The sequence below is a fragment of the Alternaria dauci genome, chromosome 6 (assembly GCF_042100115.1).
Source record: "Alternaria dauci strain A2016 chromosome 6, whole genome shotgun sequence".
Taxonomy (NCBI): domain Eukaryota; kingdom Fungi; phylum Ascomycota; class Dothideomycetes; order Pleosporales; family Pleosporaceae; genus Alternaria; species Alternaria dauci.
The window spans coordinates 1,743,651-1,767,091 of record NC_091277.1 but is presented as its reverse complement, the minus strand read 5'-3'; the positions used below and the strand labels follow the sequence as shown (position 1 = coordinate 1,767,091).

At 53.6% G+C, this 23,441-nt stretch overlaps 9 protein-coding genes across 9 annotated transcripts; 6 read left to right on the top strand and 3 right to left on the bottom strand.

Moving 5' to 3' along the window:
- Positions 1-319: 319 nt before the first annotated feature.
- Positions 320-1,474, top strand: ACET3X_006922 (uncharacterized protein; the record flags this gene model as incomplete). The annotated part of the gene is made up of 3 exons (XM_069453105.1): positions 320-848; positions 917-1,334; positions 1,384-1,474. 3 exons carry the CDS (start codon positions 320-322, stop codon positions 1,472-1,474), a joined length of 1,038 nt encoding a protein of 345 aa, XP_069305690.1.
- Positions 1,475-1,842: 368 nt separating this feature from the next.
- ACET3X_006921 (40S ribosomal protein uS19) lies at positions 1,843-2,538 on the bottom strand (the record flags this gene model as incomplete). Its single annotated transcript, XM_069453104.1, has 4 exons — positions 1,843-2,087; positions 2,138-2,259; positions 2,340-2,397; positions 2,502-2,538. The coding sequence occupies 4 exons, from the start codon at positions 2,536-2,538 to the stop codon at positions 1,843-1,845; spliced, it is 462 nt and encodes a 153-aa protein (XP_069305689.1).
- An 887-nt stretch (positions 2,539-3,425) lies between these two features.
- On the bottom strand, positions 3,426-3,822 carry ACET3X_006920 (ribosomal protein P2; the record flags this gene model as incomplete). Its single annotated transcript, XM_069453103.1, has 2 exons — positions 3,426-3,695; positions 3,751-3,822. 2 exons carry the CDS (start codon positions 3,820-3,822, stop codon positions 3,426-3,428), a joined length of 342 nt encoding a protein of 113 aa, XP_069305688.1.
- Positions 3,823-4,323: 501 nt separating this feature from the next.
- On the top strand, positions 4,324-5,494 carry ACET3X_006919 (uncharacterized protein; the record flags this gene model as incomplete). Its single annotated transcript, XM_069453102.1, has 2 exons — positions 4,324-4,329; positions 4,385-5,494. 2 exons carry the CDS (start codon positions 4,324-4,326, stop codon positions 5,492-5,494), a joined length of 1,116 nt encoding a protein of 371 aa, XP_069305687.1.
- Positions 5,495-8,608: 3,114 nt separating this feature from the next.
- On the bottom strand, positions 8,609-9,583 carry ACET3X_006918 (uncharacterized protein). The gene has a single exon (XM_069453101.1). It carries the CDS (start codon positions 9,430-9,432, stop codon positions 8,734-8,736), a length of 699 nt encoding a protein of 232 aa, XP_069305686.1. The 5' UTR covers positions 9,433-9,583; the 3' UTR covers positions 8,609-8,733.
- A 942-nt stretch (positions 9,584-10,525) lies between these two features.
- Positions 10,526-12,174, top strand: ACET3X_006917 (uncharacterized protein). Its single transcript, XM_069453100.1, has 3 exons — positions 10,526-10,585; positions 10,769-11,671; positions 11,721-12,174. Exons 2-3 carry the CDS (start codon positions 10,778-10,780, stop codon positions 11,895-11,897), a joined length of 1,071 nt encoding a protein of 356 aa, XP_069305685.1. The 5' UTR covers positions 10,526-10,585; positions 10,769-10,777; the 3' UTR covers positions 11,898-12,174.
- Positions 12,175-12,696: 522 nt separating this feature from the next.
- On the top strand, positions 12,697-14,568 carry ACET3X_006916 (uncharacterized protein; the record flags this gene model as incomplete). The annotated part of the gene is made up of 2 exons (XM_069453098.1): positions 12,697-12,982; positions 13,097-14,568. The coding sequence occupies 2 exons, from the start codon at positions 12,697-12,699 to the stop codon at positions 14,566-14,568; spliced, it is 1,758 nt and encodes a 585-aa protein (XP_069305684.1).
- Positions 14,569-16,482: 1,914 nt separating this feature from the next.
- ACET3X_006915 (uncharacterized protein) lies at positions 16,483-18,607 on the top strand. Its single transcript, XM_069453097.1, has 3 exons — positions 16,483-16,797; positions 16,855-16,941; positions 16,992-18,607. The coding sequence occupies exons 1-3, from the start codon at positions 16,672-16,674 to the stop codon at positions 18,387-18,389; spliced, it is 1,611 nt and encodes a 536-aa protein (XP_069305683.1). The 5' UTR covers positions 16,483-16,671; the 3' UTR covers positions 18,390-18,607.
- A 1,855-nt stretch (positions 18,608-20,462) lies between these two features.
- Positions 20,463-22,496, top strand: ACET3X_006914 (uncharacterized protein; the record flags this gene model as incomplete). Its single annotated transcript, XM_069453096.1, has 2 exons — positions 20,463-20,488; positions 20,554-22,496. 2 exons carry the CDS (start codon positions 20,463-20,465, stop codon positions 22,385-22,387), a joined length of 1,860 nt encoding a protein of 619 aa, XP_069305682.1. The 3' UTR covers positions 22,388-22,496.
- Positions 22,497-23,441: the final 945 nt, after the last annotated feature.

Genomic DNA, 23,441 nt, shown 5'->3' with positions numbered 1-23,441 from the left:
TCCAAAATAACAAGCTCGCGTGTTTACAGCCTCACTCCACTTGCGACAGCTTCCGCGTCATGACCGCCTCAGCGCATGGCGGAGCAGGCTGGTGCGCGTCCACACTTGGCGCACGCTCGGCAGGAACGGCAACCGCCACACGTACCTCGTATGCACCAGCCTCACCGGGGATATTTCATCATCTCACGTCTGCCAGACATGGCCAGCTAACGCGCGCATCCTTCCTCTCCTTCCGCTAATCTTGGACCGCCTCATTGCCCACACATAGACTTTGGCTGGCGAGCTCGTTTGGTCGTCCAACACCCTTACACCGCCCGCAATGGCTGCCACCGGCCTGACCCCGAAGCAAGAAGCTGCTTTTAGGCGAAGCAAGCAGCTCTCGGTCGAGCAACGCGAAGAACTCCTGAAGCCGTTTCTCCCCTCCGAACCGTCCGACAGCGAAAAGGAAGCGCAAAAGAAAAAGGCTCTCCGCGACCGCCGTCAACGCGCATCCCAGCAGAACCGCAAGCCCCTCGTAGGCCCTATCAAGACCTTCCTCCATCTTGCCATCTACCACGTCGTTGCGCTCCTGTTCAGCATCTTCTTCCGTTTCCGTCGCGCCTACCGACTGGTAAGGGGCAAGGTTGTCTCTCTGCTCAAGTACCACCACCGCACGCCAGAGTTCATAGCCCACGATGTCAAGGACCTGGAAAAGCTGCCCAAACACCTTAGCGTGATAGTCGAGTACCAAGAAGATGACGGAAGCCAGGGCACAGCCGGCTTGGAAGGACTAGTGAACGATGTCTGTGAGATCGCAGCCTGGACCGCGAGTGCCGGCATACCATTTCTGAGTGTCTATGAGCGGACGGGTAAGTTGACCCTCTGGCTGCAAAACAGAGCACGCAAAGGCAGGATGCTGGCTAACAACATGCAACAGGCGTACTTAAGAACTACCTCCCCCAAACTCACGCTTCCATCTGGTCAACTCTAGAAGCCTACTTCGGCCCCCGTAGAAAGCCCACCCTCTCCCTGCGCGCACCCCATCTCTCCTCGTACTCCCCTCCCAACACGCCTCCTCAGAGCGCCGACGACGGTATGAAGGAGGACGAACGTCAACACCTCACCGTTCTCCTTCTCTCTGAACACGACGGCCGCGACACCATTGTCGATCTGACGCGCACACTAGCCGAAATGGCGCAAAAGGGCGACGTACGACAAGAGCAGATCAACACTGATTTGATCGATGCCCAGCTGAATGACCATGTTTCCAGCGAACCGGACCTTCTGATTCTGTTTAGCCCTACAGTACAACTCAAGGGTTATCCACCGTGGCAGCTGAGGCTGACGGAGATGTTGTAAGTTGTCTTGTTTACATGACGAGGTCCTGACTAACAAGCAATACAGCCACCTACCAGACAACAAGGGGGTCAATTATCAGGTCTTCTTGCGAGCCCTGTACAACTTTGCAAAGGTGGAGATGCGCCTTGGGAGGTAGCGAGAGCACACGTCGTTTGCATTTCTTACTGTAACAATACCCAATTTGATTACCACTGCCCTTTAACTTGTTGATTTGCTGTCTCTCTTCATCGCAAGTGAAGTGCAATGCAGTGCAGCGACTGAACCTAGTCGACCAGCATGCTCAACACCAGTCACAACAAGTACACGTCACCCAGTAGAGGAAGCACTGTGGAGGTATCTCGAGTGTAATGGTGGTGCTATCTACACCATATCTTCATGCCCGCCATGATCGTTGTGTACGTCATAGCCATCGAGAGTAAATGCACCCAACACCTGTATTCATTTTAGGTCGTCAAGTACATATCCGCCCCACGAAAGAACCCATGCAACCAAAACCCAGTTCGTTTACTTGAGAGGAATGAAACGGGAAGAGTGAGTGGCACCAATACCCGGCCTTCCGTGCTTGACGGGCCTGTATGAGATGGAGAACTCTGCGAGGTAGTGGCCGACCATCTCGGGCTTGATTTCGACCTGGTTGAACTCCTTTCCGGAGTAGACACCAATGACGCTGCCGATCATCTCGGGGACGACAATCATGTCACGGAGGTGGGTCTTGACGAGGTCGGGCTTCTCGTTGGGCTTGGCCTCCTCTGTCTAGCGTTAGTCGTCTCCCGTCAACTGTGCGGACAGTGCTGCCTACGCTTGGACTTCCTGAGCTTCTTGATGAGGCCCATGGGCTTGCGCTTGAGGCCACGGTTGAACCTGCGGCGGGCACGGGCGTGGACGAGGTCGCGGAGTTCCTCAGAGCCGAGGTCGAGGAGCCTGCACATTGATCAGAATACCGCCACCATTTGTACACATTCCCCGTCGCTTCGGAGAGTCGCGGGGGTCGGGGGACGTACTGGTCGAGGTCAACGCCACGGTAAGAGAACTTGCGGAACGCCCTCTTGGCCTTAAGGGCTGTTGGTTTCGTTAGCCGTGTCCTGTCACATTGTGCCTGTACGTATCCAAAGGGAAGCGGTGCGGGTGTGGAGGAAGGGCGCGTTGGAAGGGCAAGGGCGTACCAGCTGCGGCCTCGGGATCGTAGTCAGCGTCAGCCATATTTGCGATTGTCGAAGTAGCGGATGGGAGAACTTCGTTGGGGTCGCGAGGGGAGTTGTCGGTCGGCAATGGAGGCAGTTCGAAATTCAAGTCCAGAGGTGTAGCTGCCCCGTGCGCTAAGCGAGACTCGTTAGCGCGGGTCCGCTATGATCACCACGGAAGTCACGACGGACTTTGTTATGATGGTAGGCCATTGCTTCGGTTTTCCTTTCCAGTTCCACCTGGTCGTGTTGTGCCGTTGGGTCTATTTCAAAGCCCGGTCCATTCCAGAGCCTGGTTTCGTAGGAGAGGCATTGCGCAGCTCTGTTTGCCGAGTCGAACATTTGCAAGGTTGAGCAGGAACAGTTACTCCAAAGGTATACGCTGCTGCGTTTTTGTGAAAGTCATAGAGGTCTGCCTACGCTTCTAAGTTAGGTTTTAGTATCTACAAACAAATCCCTCTCACTTTCACCCCAATCCATCCGTTTCCCGCCAGTCTAGAAATTCTACATGAGTCGCATCTGCTCTATGGACTCCATCAGTGACATGCTTGCCACGAAACTTTGACATAAAATACGAGAAAGGCAGTACAGCACGCTCAGCAACATTTCAATCTCATCTAGGAACTACGCGCTTAGAGAAATCACCATCACAACACGGGTTTGGCGCAGTCACAGAGGAGAGGTAGACAACCTGTAGTGCTTGGAGGTGCATGGCTTCATTCCGGGTATCTCAGCAGGCAAATATTCTAGTATTGCCGCGGTATCCTTCTCCAAACCCCTTGCAGTGCACGCTCGACACGCCCCAAATCGTTCTCATTGCGCATGATTCTCGTGATGGTCGAGAGATTGGCCGGATCATACTTCGTCAAGGTCGGTGAAGGTGTTTGTTTGGCGATGGCGATGCGCTTAGTCGAAGAGACCGAAACCCATGTCCTCGTCAGACTCCTCCTTCTCCTCCTCCTTGGCAGCCTCAGGAGCGGCCTCAGCCTCACCGGCGCCACCAGCGGCAGCAGCACCACCGGAAGCGGGGGCACCACCGGCACCGCCGGAGGGAACGGAAGCAAGCTTCTCGGAACCAGACTGGATCAGCTCGTTGATGTCCTTGCCCTCAAGCTCGGAGATGAGCTTGTCAAGACGGTCGGAGTCAGCCTCGATACCAACGGACTCAAGGACGGCCTGTCGCGATGTTAGATTGGGACAGACACAGAGAGCGGCGCGGTAAGAGACTTGCCTTGACGTCGGCAGCGGAGGGCGAGGTGTTGCCACCAAGGCCGAGGAGGAGGTATGCCGCGAGGTGCTTCATTGTGATTGTAGTTTGGTGGTTTGTAGGAACAGGAGTTCAATCGATTTAACCTGCGCTTGTCAGTATTGTGCTGCCGGGAGTAGTGTCAGAGTGGTGCGTACCGTCGGGACCGGAGACTGAAGCTACAAGTTCTTGCTGTAGGTTGTCGTTCAGAGGAAAAAGTTCGAGGACCGCGAATATTGACTTCTGGTGGGATTTCGCTACTTGCGCTATACCAAAAGGCGGCTAGCGCCCAACGCCCGCCTTGTCACGTGTGGCCGGGCTAAGCAAGGTCTGGGTATAAAAACGACCTGTCTGCGCCGCCGCCGACCGCTCATTCTCTGGCCGCTCGCCTCTTCAATCCTCGACCGGTCCCGTGCGCCTCACCCCGTCACCGCGCGCGCGATCAGTCACCGACGACTAGTGACACCGGAGACTCTTACCCGGAAAGCATGTACAACTTGTCCTCCAATCGATTCGACGACCGGTAGCCCTGAGTCAAACGCTGATCAGTTGCCCACTATGAGTGTGAGTTCAGCGACTCCATCCATGCCGCCGCTCACATGCTGACTGCATCATTTAGTCTCTCAAAGACATCATGTCTATAATCGACCCGAGCGCAAAGGCACAGGCGACAGTATCCAAGCAAGCCCCGCCTGCCGGAGCCCCTAGGCCAGTGTCGCGACCAGGTGGAGGGCCAAATGGTGCAGGTGCCTCACAGACGCCTCAGCTGAAGCGCAAGGCATCGGGACCGGTCGAGAGTGGACAAGTCAAGATACAGAGGAAGGAGGCCGTCGGGGGACCAGCGCAGGTAAACGGCGTGGCGCGTGCCACCTCGTCGCCTGCCACGTCGAGACCTACCCCATCCGCATCCACCACAGCTGTTCCATATCGTGGCACTGCCGCTCCAGCATCATCGAAGCCAGCAAACCCCCCCGTCCGGAAGCCTCTACAGTCGTCGAATGCACCCTCGGCCAGACCCAAGGCCGCTGCGCCTGCGCCTGCGCCTGTGCCCAAGCCTGCATCCCCGGCCACCACGTCAACACCAGCCTCGTCCGCCGCACCCAAGAAAGGGTATCTCGCTATGCTTCAGAAAGCCAAAGAGAAGGATGCGACAAAGCCCATCGCTCCGCCAATCAAGCACGAGCCAACGAAGATCTTGTCACGAAAAGAGCGCTTGGCACTCAAGGCAGAAGCAAGTACTGGGGCAAAGGGCAAGAAGCCTGTTGCTGCATTACCCTCAAGGACCCTAGACCCGAAAGCCGATCCCTCCAAAGACAAGAAGAAGCCATCCGAGGTTGGATACCAAGGCACAGCCCGGCCGGCCAAGAAGCCTGTTGAAGTCGGATACAAAGGAACAGCCCGACCTGCAAGCGTACCTGCAACGTCGAGTCGGAATGGCACGCCAGCCGTCAAGGCAAAACCGAACCCGGCCAAGGGACGCTATGATGGTTATGCAGACTGGGACGAACTTAGTGACATGGAAGATGAAGAAGAAGACTATGCCTCTGACGCTTCCTCCGATATGGAAGGTGGTATCTGGGATGTCGAAGAAGAGGAACAGATAGCCCTCAAGGTCGCTAAGAAGGAAGACGCCGAGGCACTGGCTGAGGAAAACCGGCTGAAGCGTGAGAAGGAGGAACGAAAGAAGAAGTTAGCGGCCATGGCTGCCAAGGCTAAGAAGAGGTTTTGAGGTTCTTCGGCGTTACGGTTCACGATTACACGGCATGGGGGCGTTTCTTCTGCATTCTCGTGGTTGCATAGCCATTGGAGCGGTCTCTTCTTTTATTCTGGCGCATTTACCATCGTTGCATACCCCGAACAACGATCATGGCTTCACAGTAAGTGTCTCACTGTGAGAGACTACAATACAAGTAGTGTATATTTATAAACGCCATCGGCGACAATACCCCCAGGCTTCAATACATCACGGTACCCTTTCTACTCAGGATCGCCTTTTTCATAACCTCCATCATGCTCTTCCCAGTTTCTGCCCAATCACTTGCCGACTGCTGACACAATTCCACTGCAGGTAAACGTGTTCGAACATCACCATGGTCATGCAAAACTGTGTGATTGTCACTGAAGGTACCATCAGCCAACACGCCCGCAAACGCCCCTTTGTCACAATCGGACAGATGGAATTGCCAAACAACGCATGCATCCCCATGATCGGGAACTAAGTTTTCAAATCTTGGTCTTCTTGGATCATCTAGCATCTACGAACCCAAGTTTTCAGCACCCAAATCACGAGTATGCCATCATTCCAGCGGCTCAAACACCACTTCCGACGCCCTACTCATTACTACACAATCCATGAGCCATCTCCTACACCAAGACAACTAGCAGAACAACGTGAAAAAGAGAGGCGAAGGGCACGCGACAAAATTGAGAATGACCTTGATGACGGGCGTATTGCGCCCAGAGGTATTGATTCGCCTGACGAGCTTCCGGTAATTATCGACAGAGGCCCGTACAGAGGCCACATTTACCCACGGGAGCAGCTTTTCTTTAACAGCATCATGCTGGGCTCTGATGTAGAGCCAATTTACGCTGGCCCACCGGGTGGAGAGCTTAGACAGGAGGTGCAAAGAGTTCCAATAAGGCGTCCAAAGATGCAGGGTGAGCAGAAGCTACTGCCAAGGCCTGTGCCGAGCGAGTACTTGACGGCGTCACAGAACGCAGAGAATCTAAGGCGGTGGGAAGAGCAGAACAAGATTGATGAGCTAGGACGAAAACAGTACCCGAGACCCGTGCCGAGTGGGTATCTGACGGCCAAACAAAACGCTGAAAACTTGCGGCGATGGAAAGAACGCAACAAAACCCCCACAGTTCCGCAAGCACACGGTTCAGTGCGGATCCCGTCTCCTCTTCGGCCCTCGTCTCCATCAAGAGGACCGATCACGCCTGGCACTAGAGAGTGGGACGGCTTTATGGACTTCCCTTTGGATAATTCTGTGGACGTTGATGCCAGCAAAGGGGTCACAGTAGATGCACCGGAACTCATTTTACCGACGACATCAACGCCTGCTGCACCACTGCGTTCAACTACTGCGCCTGAAGCTGTTGTTGATCTAGTACCGCAGGCTGATATCTCTTCCACGCCGATTCAATTAAACCTATCACAGATGAAAGCTGAAGGAATTACCTCAAGACGACTACCAATTCGCTCATCAACCGAAACGGAGCAGCCTGAACGGCTAACGTGGAACTCAGTGCTCAACAGTATCCTACGCAACGAGGCTATCGATCCGGCTACGAGAGCCAGAGTCAGAGAAAGAGTTGAACGCGGCCTCATCTCTGCCGGTCAAAAGCTTTGTGACGAAGATTCTTACTCTGTCAATATGGTAGACGCTGGTCTTGTTCCAAACTTCAGCCATCCCAGTGCTGGAAGTGAATTTCATGACCGTCTTCAGTCTGGGCATGCGCATCGGTCGCTGTCACTGGAAAATATCAAACAAACCGGGGAACAACAGGAGCAGTCGCTACCTAATGGTGTTGACACTGGACATCACAATCACCCAAAACCAAGTAGCGCTCTCCGTTATCCTCCCCCACACTCCGACTGGCCACTGCGTGGAGGCAACGAAGAGAGTCCAACTCAGCTAACTAATGGCGTACCACCAGGTTATTACCCTCCATCATCAGGCTCCAGTGACGACTTCCATAACGGTCATCGCCATTACCCACCATCGCCCCCTGATCGTGTATCAGAGCATGTCTTCACCCTCCTATGTTCTTTACTGACACCATCCGAACTCGCCCTCCACTACGACGTCATTTACGATTCAGTTCCTCCACACCCTCCACCATTTCCCGATCTTGTACCACACAGTAATGCCACGTCGGCTACACCACTAGATGTGCGTCTTGTCCAAAAGCTACACACTGCTGTTTGTGGTCTCCAAGATCGCATCGTTGGCGTGGAAGAAGACCTCATTCCAGAACTTAGCACAAACCTGGAGAACAAGCACCGCAGAGTCAGGGAACTTGATGTACAGAACCTCAGCCTACAGGAAGAGGTTGCAGAACTCAAGCGCATACTAGATTTTAGCAACAAGGTTCTGGCTGGATGCTGGGAGCGCGAATGGGAGGTGTGGCGCACACTCAACGATATTCAAAGGAGGCGGGAAGCATACCGTGGCCTGCTGGCTCGCATGTTCTCACGTGCCTCAAGTGCTACTATACAAGACAACGACTTGATGCACTCTCATAGGCCAGATGGCTATGTGGCCCAGCCTCAGTCTCAATCGTTCGGAAGAGCAGCACAGGGCCCTCTTAAGAAGAAGGAACTCGACGCTCTTCTCTTGATGGCGAGACAGAATGCCAGCATACTTGTTGAGGATTTGGGGGACGTAAAGGGTTTGGTGGAAGCGTTCCAGGAGAGGAATAGAGTGGATGGAGAGGTGCTGCCTGCGGACAGGTCTTGGATTGATATTTGATGTCTCTACAAATTGTTAGGATGGACATAGTTTGAACTCATTCTGTTGTCAATCGGGAATGTCATTGGCATCGTTGTAATACTCCAGCATCTCGAATCTGTTAGAAACTAGCACTGTGGATACGATGTTAGCCCTTGGGTGCCACTAAACATGCCTCTGCATCCTACAACTGCATTATTTGCCTGTAGTTAGCATAATAACTACAGAATAGGCAGAGAGCTACTCAGGGGTAGCTACACGGAGAGGAGGAGAAGCCACCCCACCCAGGCAACTATGAGGGGTGTTCGATCTTTGCGCTATATGGCGTGATGCACATGACGTCGCCTCGGACGGTCCAGTCATTATTGGTTAGCATCGACAGCGTGCAATGAATGTTTACTGTTAAGCTATAATTTCAATACAATACCCGCTCAATTCTGATATCGGAAGAGAACCTGAACCCATGGGCTGACATTCATGACGAACCAATCTCATCCTGTCACATCAGCCCTTAGTAGTCATCGCTCCTCCTGTTCGAACCTCCATACCCGGAACTCTCACGGTCATTGGAGCCATAGCTGTCCTCATTCCTGCGTCCAGAGCTTCCGTACGAATCATTGTCGTCACGGCCCGAAGAACCACCATACCCAGAAGAAGTGTTTCCTGAGCCATAAGAAGACTCTTTGGAAGCTCCAAAGCCTCCAGAGGTCTTGTTGCTTGAGCCAAAGTCATCGTCGTTGGTTCTGCGATTAGAGGAACTGTAAGAGTCGTCGTTGTCACGGTTTGACGACCCATAGCTCGACTGATTCTTGCTTCCATACGAGTCATCATCATCCTTGCGGTCTGATGAACCATAGCTAGATTCATTCTTTCTACCGTACGAGTCGTCGTCGTCATTGCGCTTCGATGAGCCGAACTCGGAGGTCCTATTGCCAGACCCGTACGAGTCGTCATTGCGGTCGGAAGAGCCATATCCTGATGACTTCTTCTCCGATCCATAGGTATCCTCGTCATCATTCCTGCGCGTAGAAGATCCATAGGAAGTGCTGTCGTTGTCATTCGATCCATAGCTGGACTTTTTGTTGCCGTAGGATGAGTCCTCCTGATTGTTTCCATATCCGGATGACTTGGACCCGTACTCGTTGTCGTCACGGTTGCTGCTACCGTAGCCTGAGGTACGGTCCTCGCGGTCATTGTCGTTGTAAGACATGGTGATGAAGGCTGGTGCTTGTTTGGAAGAGTCAAAGACTAAGATTGTATCGTGCAGAAAGATATTGGAGCTTGTTGAAGGCTGACAGCGATGGCAGGCATCCCATCTCTTTATATATGCTCTCTCGGGCGCAGACCTACCCCTCTATCACCCCGCAACACCAAAAGCAGGTTTGGTGTTGGTTCTGCCGCTTTTGTTCTATTGCTGTCGTTGCCGATCCCTGTGAAGCTGAACTATGAGCTGAGGACCGCTCTAGATCTCGGCAAAGTCCGAATGCGCAATGGTTCGGCAGCAACTCATCACCAAAAACGTCATGGTGAACATCTCAGTCTCCATTGTCACACCGCGAAGCCACCGCACAGATATGGCCGAGCAGGGTCCTAGACTCTCGGGGTGGCCTTTCCTAGTGCAAAAACAACCTTTGCAGCTGCCCCAGTATGACCGCGAGTGCACCGAAGCTGTATTGCGGGATTAATGTAGTGGCTGAACATGATATGCTGTGTTCGGACGCATCTGATGTGTTGGAGGGGTAGCTTCCAGATGGGCGAATAGAGCAAGAACGATCCGACACGGGACGACCGACGGGTGGGACATCAAGCACGCAAGCGACATGGGCTGCAGACCTCAGGCATTGGGGCTGAGTGTTCCAGCGGTTCCGAAAAAGAGCAATTTGGATGAAGCTAGTTGCGATGCAGAGGGGACAAATGGTGGTTGACCGATTACCTAGTTGTTGATGATCACGCTCATCTGGTAGTGACATTATGGGGCCAGTTCGGTGATGGTCGTACACTCGATGAGCATATGATTGCCAAGGTCCAGGGGTACTCAGGGGTACAGAGGGTATCTGGATACTAGAGCACTAAGAGGGCTCATCCGATCAGACACATTTGCTAGATCAGGGTCAATTAGGGGTCTATATGCCCCCTCCTATCTATCTTGCACGCATGTTGCTGTAACACTAGCACGAATCATGACAGGGAAGCTTGCCGAATAGTGGGTGGTATACGTCATGGTGAGGGGCAGCGCTGCAGGAGGGGCAAGCAACTTCCAAGGTCGACAGAAGCTATAGCTGCCACCCTCTTCAACACACATCTGCACATTCAAGCTTTCCCAATCCTTAATTCATATACACCCCTCAGTTCTTTAAAGCTTTGTAAGTCATTGTTTTCCCATGGCCATCAATGACCTACAACCTTCTCTACTTGGATGTTCGCGCCGCATAGCTCCAAGGAAGGCGGGCTGCCTTTGAGCTTCCGAGCAAGCTTGGAAGAATTGCGAGCGTTAACAGTCAATTGTTCTCCACTTGGGCGTCGCTAACAAGAAAGTGAACCTATAGATCTCCAGCATGTCATACAACGACGATCGCCGCGAGTACGGGCAGCAGTCTGGCTATGGTGGTCGTGGAGACGACCGCCGCGAAAACGAGCAGGGCGGATATGGCGGTGGCGGTGACCGCCGCGAAGAATACGGCCGACCCCAGGAAGGTGGGTTTGGTGGACCTGCTCTAGGCGACGAAGAGAGGCGAGGCGGAGGCGGCTATGGCTCCTCTGGCGGCTACGGCGGCAGTGGGGGTGAGCGCAAAGAAGAATATGGAAGACCACAGGAGGGCGGCTACGGTGGTCCAGCCCTGGGTGACGAGAGGCGCGAGGACCACGGTGGACGACGACAAGAGGGCGGAGGCTACGACAACGACCGTCCTAGCGGAGGCTACGGCGACGACAGGCGCCAGGAGTCTCGTCCAAGCGGAGGTTATTCAGGCGGTGACAACTACAATGACCGTCCATCCGGAGGTAGCACTGGAGGATACGGCGGCTCGGGTAGTCACGGGGGTCAACACTCTTCCGGTACATCCTACGGCGGCGGCGGTGGCTATGGTGGTGCCTCGGATGATTTCTCAGGTGCGGCCCATCACGCTTCGAGCGAGTCTGGAAACAGCGGCGACAACGACCTGTTTAGCAACGTCCTCGGCATGCTGTCTGGCAACAAGGACAAGCTCAAAGATGAGGATGTAGACGAAGACGATGCAGTCAAGCAGCACGAGAAGTTCTACGGTGGTGGCCACGGCGGTAACGAGCAAGCCAGCTCAAACAACGTCGGCGCTGCTGCGGCTATGCAAGCCATGAAGATGTTCAACAACAGCAGCAATGAGGATGCCAAAGGCGGACAGAACAAGTTCATTGGTATTGCCATGGGACAGGCGGCCCAGCTGTTTGACAAGCAGCAAAGCGAAGGCAAGACTGTACGTTGCAAGCTTACCACACACCTGAGTTTGTTACTGACATATGTAGGACCCGGCTGCTACCAAGCAAGACGCCATTGCTCAGGCTGCACAGATGGCTCTCAAGTTCTACCTGAAATCGCAGATGGGTGGGGGCAGCGGTGGAAGCGGTGGAAGCGGTGGTGGTAGTTCTGGAAGCGCTCTCGGCAGTGCGCTCAACATTGCGAGCAAGTTCATGAGCAAGTAGAGTGAGTCAGTCTGCATAATAGACCAAGAGGTGAAAACGGTATTCTGAACCGCATGTTCGTTGTGACGTGGTGCCACAATGTGCCTGCCGCGTTAAAAGATGGTTTCATGTGCACAGAGATATGATGCCATTCTGGCCACCACTAATTTCCCATTAAACAGGGAAACCGATTAGCGAGAGTGGAAGACTGTGGCGATAGCGTACAAATCATGTTACTAGCCCGCTTGACGTACCAACCGCCATTCATGTGTGGCGTACGGCACAATCTACCGTATCAGCAGTGCGAGCCGTTGGCACGCCTGACTTGCGTCTGTCGCTTACTTGCGTCGCAATAACGCAGCTGTACAGCTTGCGCATTTTGTTTGACATTCTGCTGCTTAACCGACGAATTGCCAGCATTACTGCGCGTATAATGGAGGGTCTGTAGGATGAGAAAGTCTGGTCCTATGACATTATACCGCCCCACATCCTGCAGCTGTCTACAAGCTGCATCTAAAGGATCGCACCCCCCATGACCTGTCCGGGCGCCCAAGAACGCGTGTTAGGTCTAGTAAGCGTGGTTTGTTTCCTTATCTGGGACAAGTGTAAGCAATCGACAGACCGGATTGAGGAGATGAGCTGAGAATCCAACAAGCCGCATCCTGGCTGGGGTACATTATGGGCTGCCACCTTTCGGCACTCGCATTGTTCCTTCTACTTTCAGCCTGCTCGTACTTTTCTTTGTACTCTCGATACCCAATTCTCGGGTTTCCCTCTCTCTCGTCTGGTTCTAGTAGGTCGTTACATACGCGCCATCATGATGCACAAAGCCCACTCAGTCGCTACCCGGGCTATCCTGTCACCATTGGAGCTCTTGTCTCTACTACTGCCCCTTGTTGCTGCACAGGATTCTGTTAGCTATGACCTCGACAGCTATGGAGCCTCTGATCCAAGTGGCACGCCGTACCAGACTTACATGTCGAATGCGGATGTGAAACCGCCGCAGATGCAGATCAATCGAAATGGCACAGCGTTGCAGAGCGGACTTGTGTTTCTAGGGATCAACGGTCTGCCTACGAGTGGGCAGAATTGGCCAGCAATATTTGGTATGTTCCTCTGTCTTCTGGGAAGGCAGTTAGATGTTGCACGTGAGCCATGCATGTGAGCTGGGTCAGGTCCTTTGTCGAAAGCCATATTCATGTACTAATTCGTATGGTCAGAATTCTCGGGCGAACGCATGGGGTCACTCATATGGACAGGGAACTATAGCGAACCCTTCGATTTCAAGACGCAGACATACAAGGGCGAGCCTGTACTTACACTCTGGTCTGGGGAGCTACTAAATGGCTACGGACGAGGCTCATATCATATCCTCAACCAAAGCTACGACGAGATTGCGCACTTTCAGGTCAACCATTTCGGAGACGAGATGGGCGATATCCACGAATTTGACATCACTGCTGACGATACCGCGCTTGTCTTGATCTACCACGGCATTCCATGGGATCTGACCGCATCCGGAGGTATCGAGGATGGCTGGCTGTTTGAGAATACTTTCCAGGAAATCAACATCGAGACCGGAGAGCTTGTCTTTGAGTGGAACGCCAGTACTCATGTTGGGATCAATGAGTCGTACAACTCTCTACCGTCCGACGTTGGTCGATCCGAAGAAGCGCCGTGGGATTACTTCCATGTAAACTCCGTCGAGAAGGACAGCAACGGTGATTATCTAGTTTCAGCACGTGTTATGGATGCCATATATAAGATATCTGGACAAGACGGAAGCATCATCTGGCGCCTTCAGGGGAAACAATCAGACTTTGACGTCGACCCAGCTGCCAACTTCGCTTTTCAACACGATGCGCGCTGGCTCAACGACGACCAAACTCGCATGACCATCTTCGACAATGGACCCACCGAGACGGTTAGCTACTCGCGAGGCCTCTTGCTCGATGTCAATCAGGATGAGAAGACTGTCAAACTCATCACTGAATTCACCAACCAAGGCAAAACCTTTGCAACATACGAGGGCAGCTTGCAAGCCATCGATCCATCCAACGAAACCACAAACTTCATGCTTGGATACGGCAGCCAGCCCTTCTTCACCGAGTTGGATCACCAAGGCAACATCCTTCTTGACGTACAGTTTGGCAAGAGCAATGTTGTAAACGCATACCGCGCATATCGCCAGCAATGGGAGGGTAAACCGTCCACCAAGCCGGATGTGCACTGGGACCAAGACGGAAGCACGGCATTCTTCTCTTGGAACGGGGCTACCGAGGTCGAAAGTTGGGTTGTATGCACGGCCAATGCGAGCGATTCACGTACCTGGAACAATCTCACAGTGGCAAGGAGGACGGGATTTGAAACAACAATCGATCTTTCTGATGTGCAGTTGGAGGGATTTGTACGTGGAAAAGCTGTGAGCAGCGACGGTGCTGTGTTGGGATGGACCATGGCGAGTGATGGGAACGAGTTGTATGATGCGCCAGACGATGTTGACGAGATTGGGTCGGCGAGTGCTTCTACTTCTACTGCTTCTTCTTCTTCTATGAGCACTTTAGCACCATCGAGCACAGATGCTGTTCCTTCGAGTACTTCGAGTGGCGCTGCGACGAGGGCAACGCATGGGGCTATGGAGCAAGCGTATATTGCTGCCGTCGTGGTAGTAGGCGGGCTCGCTTTCGCGTGAGGCAGTTGTTGGCGTGAGCACGACAACGAAGTCATTCCATATATAGGAGACTCGAACACTATACCTAGGCAACTACGTAAAGAGCGCTTCATGTCTCCTTTATATACTAACACCCTACCTCGGCAGCTACAGAGGGGGTGTTTGATCTTTCCTGTATAGCGATACCCTACCTAGGCAACTACGGGGTGTTCGGTTTCTCTCTTGTATAGTGTGAGGTGTTGCGTTAGATAAGGGCGTGGTACATGACAAGCGGTTTCGATCTTCAAGAGCGTGCGCGATCACCCAGCCGACGTTCCGACGCATCCCCACAACCCCCAAGCTCCACACTACTACTATTTTGTCACGCAGACCTTAGGTACCCATGAGCGCTCCAGCACCACCTCACACTTTATCACCACTTGGCCTACCTCCAGCGGCTCTGCATGATTGCGCCCATGCAGAACCACATCCTGACTCGGAAGCTGCAGTGCGCTACGAGCGACAGCGCTACTCGCAGGAGTTGGGACCTGTACATGGCGGAAGGGTACCTGTACTAGATGGACCGCGTGCGATACCTAGTGTCAAAAGTCTACGATCGCGTAACGGGTTGCTGCGCAGGCCGACAAGTGACTCTAGAGAAGACCTGAGGCGCTCTACTTCTGACGTCAGTGGAACGAATACGCAGGTCGATGTATATCAGGAAGGACTGAGTAGAGACGAAGTTGCAAGGACAGAGCGGTGGTATGACTCAGTTGTCAAGCTCTGGACTGAGCATGTTAGTCTGAGCATCGACGAAGGAACGCACAGAGACCATTTGGGTGTGTGTCTCGTTTCCTGTCCACCCTTTGACATTTCGGCAGCTAACGAGGCGCTTAGCACTCGAACGCACCTTCCTGGGCTATCTCCGCACCTCGCTCATCCTTGTCATGACAGGAATTCTGACTGCTCAACTGTTCCACTTGCAGCATTCCGCTGCCCCCAACCCGCATTTTGGGTTCTACAAGGTCGGGAAACCACTTGCAGCAACCTTGATCTGCACGGCTATTGTCGTGGTGTTAGTTGGGGCGGTCAGGTTTTGGAGGCTGCAGAGGGCGCTTGTGAGAGGGAAGGCAATGGCGGGAGGGTGGGAGGTGGGATTCGTTATGGTGTTGATGGTATGTTTGCTGTTGGGGATGCTCGCGGTGATTGTTGGGGTCGATATTGAGAAGACGTACTTTGGGAATGAGTAACAAGCATGGTTGTCCGTGTCGAGACGGATGGCGATTGACGTGCTACGCTATGGCGCAGAGGTAGTCGTGTAGGAAATGGACAAGTATCACCAAGGCACGCCATACAAGGGAAAAATCGAATACCCTACTGGGTAACTACAGAGAGTAATCATTCTTCGCTTATATGGCGACACTGTACCTAGGCGACTACAGGGGTGGCTTCGATTTTTCCCTTGTATGGCGTGAAGGTTGGAACGTGTCTCAAGAAGTAAGCACATGACCAACGGTATGTCATCGTCGGCGGTGGGCTTGACTCAGACCCTTTGCAACTAGCCAAATTGACTGTGCAACTGCGGCATAGCGGCACGCGCTGCACGCTATACAAGGGAAAAAAAAAATAAACATTCTACTAGACAACTACAGGGAGAGCATTCATCTGCCTTGTGGAGCAATATTCCACCTCGGCAACTACAGAGGAAGGCGTTGGAAAAGTTTGCTAGCATCTGTGGATGTATTGGCAGCGTATGGTTGTGTACATGCTGGAGAGGTGCGGAAGAAAAGAGTGAGAGAGTTTGCGAATGTGAGACGGTCAAAGTTGTACTGCTTTAGGTAGTAGTGCATGTAGATGTGGGCCGTTGGCTGCAAACACGGCTAGCTCTCACATGTGTGCCGGGTGAGGCCTGACGCAACAACGCCACTCCGCTTCCCAAATCCTTACGCGACAACCGTGCGAACCGTGAGCCCAGCCCTTTCCCCCCAACTCCAACTCCCCAACTCTCCAACACCCCAACACGACAACGCCCCTTGGCCACTTCCGCCATCGTACATAAGGCCTCAAAGCCTCGTCGGTCGCACCTCTCGCGACGCCAACCCCATTGCCCCAGTGCAGCGCAAAGAGCGCTCCGATACCGCCAACATGGGGCTCTCCAAATCCACGCGCATCATGATCCTGCTCGCCATCGACACGGCCTTCTTCTTCGTCGAGCTGATTGCGGGCTATGCGGTGCACTCTCTGGCGCTGGTCGCCGACTCGTTCCACATGGTGTGTATATATCTGGCTTCACTCAGGTGCCGAAGCGCGTGCTGACCCCCCGCGCAGTTGAACGATGTCATCTCGCTCCTGGTCGGGCTGTGGGCAGTCAAGGTGGCTAGCCAAAAGACCAACTCAAAGACATACACCTACGGAGCAAGTGGCCCCATTGCTGGTGCGCGACGGCTATGCTAACGTTGGAGCAGTGGCAACGTGCCGAGACTCTAGGTGCCCTCATCAACGGTGTCTTCCTGGTGGCCCTTTGTCTCTCCATCTTCCTCGAGGCCATCCAGCGGTTCGTTGAGCCGCAGGACGTCTCGCACCCCGTCATCATACTTATCGTTGGTTCCTGCGGTCTCGCATCCAACATCATCGGTCTCTTCCTCTTCCACGACCACGGCCACAGCCACGGCGGCCATTCCCATGGACACGACGCACACTCACACGCCGAGGAGGGCCACGCTCACGATGTAGACGCGCATGACCACGTCGTCGCCGATGAGAGCGGTAACATCGCGGATGTACTGCCCCAGAACCGCATCGGCTTCCCGTCAAACCTCACTCAAACACCCACAAAGTCCAACGGTGTTTCATTCCCATCCAACGCAGACACACGCCGCTCGTCTGCTCCTGGAAAGAAGAACAAGCGCCACAGCCGATCGCACTCGCGCAACTACGCCACAATCGACGAGATCTACGTTCACCCTTCGTCCTTCAGAAACAGCATCATCGAGTCTTCGCGCGCCCACGACGACGAGGCCGATGACGAGGACAACGATGTCGTAGATGACGACGAGCCTACTGAGCAGACTTCACTTCTATCCAAGCCCAAGAGCCACGGCTCGCACGACCACTCACACGGAAATGGCAAAACCAACTACAAGGATCAGCACAAGGGCCACAACCACAACCAGCCCAAGAAAGAGGCATCCGCAGGTGGCCACGGCCACTCTCACGCAGATCTCAACATGCGTGGCGTCTTTCTACACGTCATGGGGGATGCTCTCGGCAACATTGGTGTTATTGGCACTGCTCTGTTCATCTGGCTCACCGACTTCTCCTGGAGGATGTATGCCGACCCCGCCGTGTCTCTACTCATCACCGTCATTATCCTTCTGTCTGCTTTGCCTCTGTGCAAGGCTGCTTCTCGTATCCTGCTGCAGGCCGTTCCAGAGAACCTTTCCATCGACGACATCACCGAGGACATTACTGACCTCACGGGCATCGTCTCCTGTCACCATCTCCACGTCTGGCAACTGTCAGACACGAAGCTTATTGCATCGCTGCACGTCCAGGTCGACTTTGACTTCAAGGGTGAGGGCTCAGCACGCTACATGGACCTCGCACGCCAAATCCGCGAATGCCTCCACCAGTACGGCATTCACTCTTCTACCATCCAGCCCGAGTTTTGCCTTGATGCCAGCCACGACCACTCGGCACATGGATCCGACGACAGCGGCGCGGAAGATGGCGGTCGTATCAGCAGGAACCCTAGCGTAAAGGGCGGCCCTGATGCATGCCTGCTAGAATGCCCCGACAGCTGCGGTGGAGGAAAGCAATGCTGTGACCCCAACACTACCGGCCCCAACGCGCCTTCTTCATGAGCACTTGCTCTTTTTCCTTTTTCAATGTCACTGAGTGTATTATTAGTTTCGTTACAGTACCCCGACGCATATGTTTGTCAATGTCTCTTCTGTTTGGGAGGTCCCATGTATCAAAAGGCTGGGCTGTCATGTTGGTCGCCAATTATGCATGGCGAGTAGAGGATGGAATGGTCGTGGACGGCGCTGTAATGCATTAGAGGAATAGAAGGTATCCGAAGATGGTGATGAAGGAGAAGAAGAAGTGATGGCGAAACGTGACTCGGCTTTCGTATTCTTATCTCTTGACCGTTTACACCAACCTCTCCAACAAAGCACTAGCTGCCACTGGAGGAAATAGTCGCGTGTCTCAGGTGCCCCATGCTGACGGGGTGGCACGTTGGTGTGGGTAGTATACCCATATGGGCAAGGTCTCCACACTCAGGCCCTGCGACACGAAGGGCCTCGAGCACATATCAAGCTTATATTATGGAGTTTGTGTGGGCACTAGGACAACGAGCTTCCAGATGCGTGGGTTGCACCGTGGGTCGCTATCCTCCATTTCCGCCCTGCAGCTGCAGGCGTGGCCCTTCTGGAAGCATTGGGGACAGGCACACACAACACCACGACGCATAGACAAGGGCAGGGCCGGGAGTAACGCGGGAATTGTACGCTTATACAAGGAACGTGTAGGCGACCCGAGATTCAGGCGCGCCACTGCGCCGCTGACAGGCAGTTTGTGTGGGTAAGAAAGCTTGACCGCGCCTTCCGTGGCTGGGCGCTGCAGCTTAGCCTTTCTTGTAGCGGAAATTGCATGGCATGACAGACGCGGAATGACAGTTGCAACGGAGTTGGGCCTGACGTGAACCGAAGCCATGGCCTGTAACACACAGGCGTCCTTGGCATGACCAGAGAAATTCAATACAGAATGTCGAGTGGAAATGTCCCCATCTTACCCCCCCATCTCTCGCCTGATGCTCAGTCACCGCTACCAAAGCAAAGACGCCCCACCACCATCGAAAACTCAACTACCGCTCCAATTCCCCACCAAGCAGCCCGTATGATATGCGCGCAATGCGGAGATCCTTACAGACTCATTGGCCATGTCACGGCTTGGATCCCCCCAATCGAGCGCAACTAGACGAAACGACCATGAACAGCTCCACTGCGGGTCAGAAGCTTATCTCTCTATTTCTCCCCTCGGCGTCGCCCGAATTAGTGCGTATTCGGGACAGTCTGGGAAGAAACCGAGGTCGCTAGATTCGGCCATCTTGGTCCCTGAACCCCGAGAGAATGTCTCAACTATTTCTACCTTCCGCAATCGGGGTGGGTCGGCCAGGCAAATTTTCCACATGTCAGTGTCTGGAAGGCTGGGGACTCGAAAGATTATGGACCGATCAAGACTCGATTGGAAATGCAGTGTGTTGGTTGCTTGGTGGCAGGATTGCCGATGCCTTCCTATCTCTGTGGCGGCACGGTCAGTATGACTGCAGCTCGAAAAACTCGTCTACTCTACTGAGGTGCTAGGGTCGCCCACCGCCGCAGCAAAACGGGCGAACCACAACGCACGCATTCACACTGGACAGGGCCCGGCAGCCCGGCAGGGCGTGATGGAGTGTGGTAACCAACTGTTTTGTCCAAAACATCAACGTAAGATGACCGCATGCCATTGCCATGTTTGGCAGGTGCTTGCAGCTGTTCGGCTTGGAGGCGAATCGGCTAACTGCACGCCGAGCGGGCCATGGCGCAACTAAGCCGCCAAGGGAAGGCTTGGACAGGCTTTGTGTCGGACAACTACGCCCATGTGGTTAGCAGCAGAGCTATCAAGACGTTACATCGGTCATGGCGAGAGTGCTTGTGCGTGCTTGGTTCCACAGCCCTCGAGCGACAGAGGCGAACGTCGGCGCCATTGGATACGTGACTGGCAGGCGGGTTCCGCGCGTGCTCAGCGACGGCGTGGGTTAAATAATCGACCTGTCTTCGTGCTTCTATCAAGTCTCCAGGTGTTACCGGAACTTCTCTTCTACCTCAGGTCACACTCACTCTGGGCTGCCTTTCCATTGACTCCGTCTTTGGTTGCAATTGAGCTTTGAAGCCATGGCTACCGCCCATGAGACTACTGCGTATGTCATCTGCTTCCCTCCTCCTCGACCTTTCTGTACTCGCAGCTTACTGACAATTTCAACAGCGCCGAGGCACTCCAGCACGGTCAAGAGGTCGCTGACCACCACCCCCATCTGTACGGTGCCTCCGTCAACGACTCCAACGTCGCCGGCGCCCATGTTTCCCTCGAGAAGCCCGGTGCGCTGACTACTGGCTCCGCATCCGATGCTGCTTCCTATGTCCAAGAGGATGACGGCATCGGCGGCATCAGACCTACTGCCGAGGAACTCAGGACCCTCCGCAAGGTCGGAGAGCCTCTCCCCAAGAGTGCTTTCTTGGTCGCCATTGTCGAGCTCTGTGAGCGTTTCACCTACTACGGTGCCTCTGGTATCTTCCAAAACTACATCTCGCGTCGTCGCGACGGTTCAGAAGGTCGTGGTGCGCTCGGCATGGGCCACCAGGGAGCCACTGGTCTCTCCACCTTCTTCCAGTTCTGGTGCTACGTTACTCCCATCCTCGGTGCCATTATTGCCGATCAGTACCTCGGAAAGTACAACACCATTGTCATCTTCTGCTGCGTCTACATTGTCGGTCTCATCATCCTCACCTGCACATCTATCCCTGCCGCTCTCGACCATGGCGCTGGACTCGGTGGTTTCATCGTTTCCATCATTGTCATTGGTCTCGGAACTGGTGGTATCAAGTCCAACGTTGCTCCTTTGATTGCCGATCAATACAAGAGGAGGCAGATGGTCATTGGCCACGATGACAAGACTGGGGAGAAGGTCATCATCGATCCTGCCATTACTATCCAGAGGATTTACATGATCTTCTACTGGTGCATCAACGCCGGATCTCTGTCTCTGCTCGCCACCCCCTACATGGAGCGTGACGTTGATTTCTGGTCCGCCTACCTGCTCTGCCTCTGCATCTTCTTCGTTGGACTGCTCGTCCTCGTCCTCGGTCGCAAGGTCTACGTTGTTCGACCTCCTCAGGGATCCATCATCACTGATGCCTTCCGCGTCATCTGGGTGATGATCAAGAATCGCAAGATGGACGCTGCTAAGCCTTCCTACCAGGCCGGCATGGGCAAAACTGCGGTTCTCAACTGGGATGATCATTTTGTCGAAGAAGTTAAGCGTGCTCTGATCGCGTGCCAGGTCTTCGCTTTCTACCCCATTTACTGGGTCGTTTACGGCAACTTCTCCAACAACTTTGTCACTCAGGCCGGTCAAATGCGTGGCCACGGCATTCCCAACGATCTAATGCAGAACTTCGATCCCATCGCCATTATCGTTTTCCTGCCCATTGTTGACCAGTGGCTCATGCCCATGCTCCGCAAGCACAAGATTCCGTTCCCTCCTATCAACCGTATCGTAGCCGGATTCTGGATCGCCTCCTTTGCCATGGTTTACGCTTGCGTCATCCAATACTACATCTACCAATCCGGGCCTTGCTACGCGCACCCCGGTGCGTGCGATGCTGATCTCGTTGACGGCGTTCACCAGGGAAACAACATCCACATTGCCGCCCAAACCGGTGCTTACATGCTCATCGGTCTCTCTGAGATCTTCGCATCCGTCACCGGTCTCGAGTACGCGTACACCAAAGCCCCGCCCAGCATGAAGTCATTCGTTCAGTCCATGTACCTCCTTACCAACGCTTTCGGATCTGCCATTTCTGAGGCGCTCAACCCGCTCGTCGTCGACCCCAAGATCCAGTGGATGTTTGCTGGTCTTGCTGTTGCATCCTTCATTGCTGGTTGCATCATCTGGATTCTCTTCCACCACCTCAACGAAACTGAGGACGAGATGAACCAGCTTGACCAGGACTATGACAAGGATCCAACCATGAGGAGGAGCAGTGTGCACGGAGACCGTACTGTTGGTGTCCACCACTCTATTGACGAGAAGGCATAGATGGTGGTTATTGGAAGCATATGAGTGTGATGATGTTAGTATGATGTTAATGTGCTATATTTTGTCTAGCAGCTATGATACCAAGATGAGAATTCAATCGTTCGAAACGTTTACCAATTGCTTTTTGTTTCTTGTGCAAGCCTCTCTTTTTCCATAAGAACCATGAAACAAATAAATGGTTGCAATGTGCTTCGTGGGCTCCCGTGCTCTTGATTGGATTGGGAGCATCAACGAAACGCACCGAAGGCGTATACAAACTCTCCTAGGAGCCCGAAAAAGCGACTTTACACTCTCGTGGCGTATACAAACTGTCAGGAGACTGTTGTACGTCTCTACATGACGTGACTTGCTGGCTTCAAGGGTACTGTCAACTGTGATAAAGGACATATATCTTGTATGTAGGCAGCTAGCAGGGGGCTTACTTTGTGGGTCCTTTAATCACGTGAATAGATATTATCTTGACTAGGTAAGCAATTCTAGTTGGTGGCAAGACCTCTTAGAACGGCTTGATTTGGTGTATCCACATACCATAATTTGGCCTGATGCCATAGAAGATTGCTGAACAACTACACGTCTCATCAAGTCGGAGAGGCGACCAATCGGAGCCAGCGAAGAACTTGAGGCGCTGCGCTACCAGCCAGCCCCGCATCTATTGCAGCGCGCACTGGCGAAGATGCTTCCCCCCATGCACAACATCCATTCACTTTACGTGTTTGTTTGCTGTACACCAAACGCTATCTTGGAGATCCTCAAACTTCTGGATCCAACTTCGCATCGAAAAGTTCATGTGCTTTGCAAACCTGATGATCTCGCTTGCTATTTTGAGAAAGCAGGAAGGCAGCCTACCTAGGTACGCTCACCTTCTTGATTGGGCCTCCTAAGCTCGTATCATGACCTGTCACACCTCGTATCCTTCAGCCGACGTGCGAGACAGCGCTTCTTTCCACCGTGGTATTATATAACTCGGTTCTCCAGACGCGTCAGCTCGTTCGTCGCTTCATAGCTGAGGGCTATTTCTTTGCTTTTCATCCCAAACTAATGCCTTCAGCCTCTT

Bases quoted from the DNA above. Each gene is read 5' to 3' on its own strand.
- ACET3X_006918 (XM_069453101.1), bottom strand. From the start codon at position 9,432: ATGTCTTACAACGACAATGACCGCGAGGACCGTACCTCAGGCTACGGT.
- ACET3X_006917 (XM_069453100.1), top strand. From the start codon at position 10,778: ATGTCATACAACGACGATCGCCGCGAGTACGGGCAGCAGTCTGGCTAT. The intron at 11,672-11,720 runs GTACGTTGCAAG...TGACATATGTAG, and splicing joins AGCAAAGCGAAGGCAAGACT to GACCCGGCTGCTACCAAGCA.
- ACET3X_006915 (XM_069453097.1), top strand. From the start codon at position 16,672: ATGGGGCTCTCCAAATCCACGCGCATCATGATCCTGCTCGCCATCGAC. The intron at 16,798-16,854 runs GTGTGTATATAT...CCCCCCGCGCAG, and splicing joins TCGCCGACTCGTTCCACATG to TTGAACGATGTCATCTCGCT. The intron at 16,942-16,991 runs GCAAGTGGCCCC...ACGTTGGAGCAG, and splicing joins CAAAGACATACACCTACGGA to TGGCAACGTGCCGAGACTCT.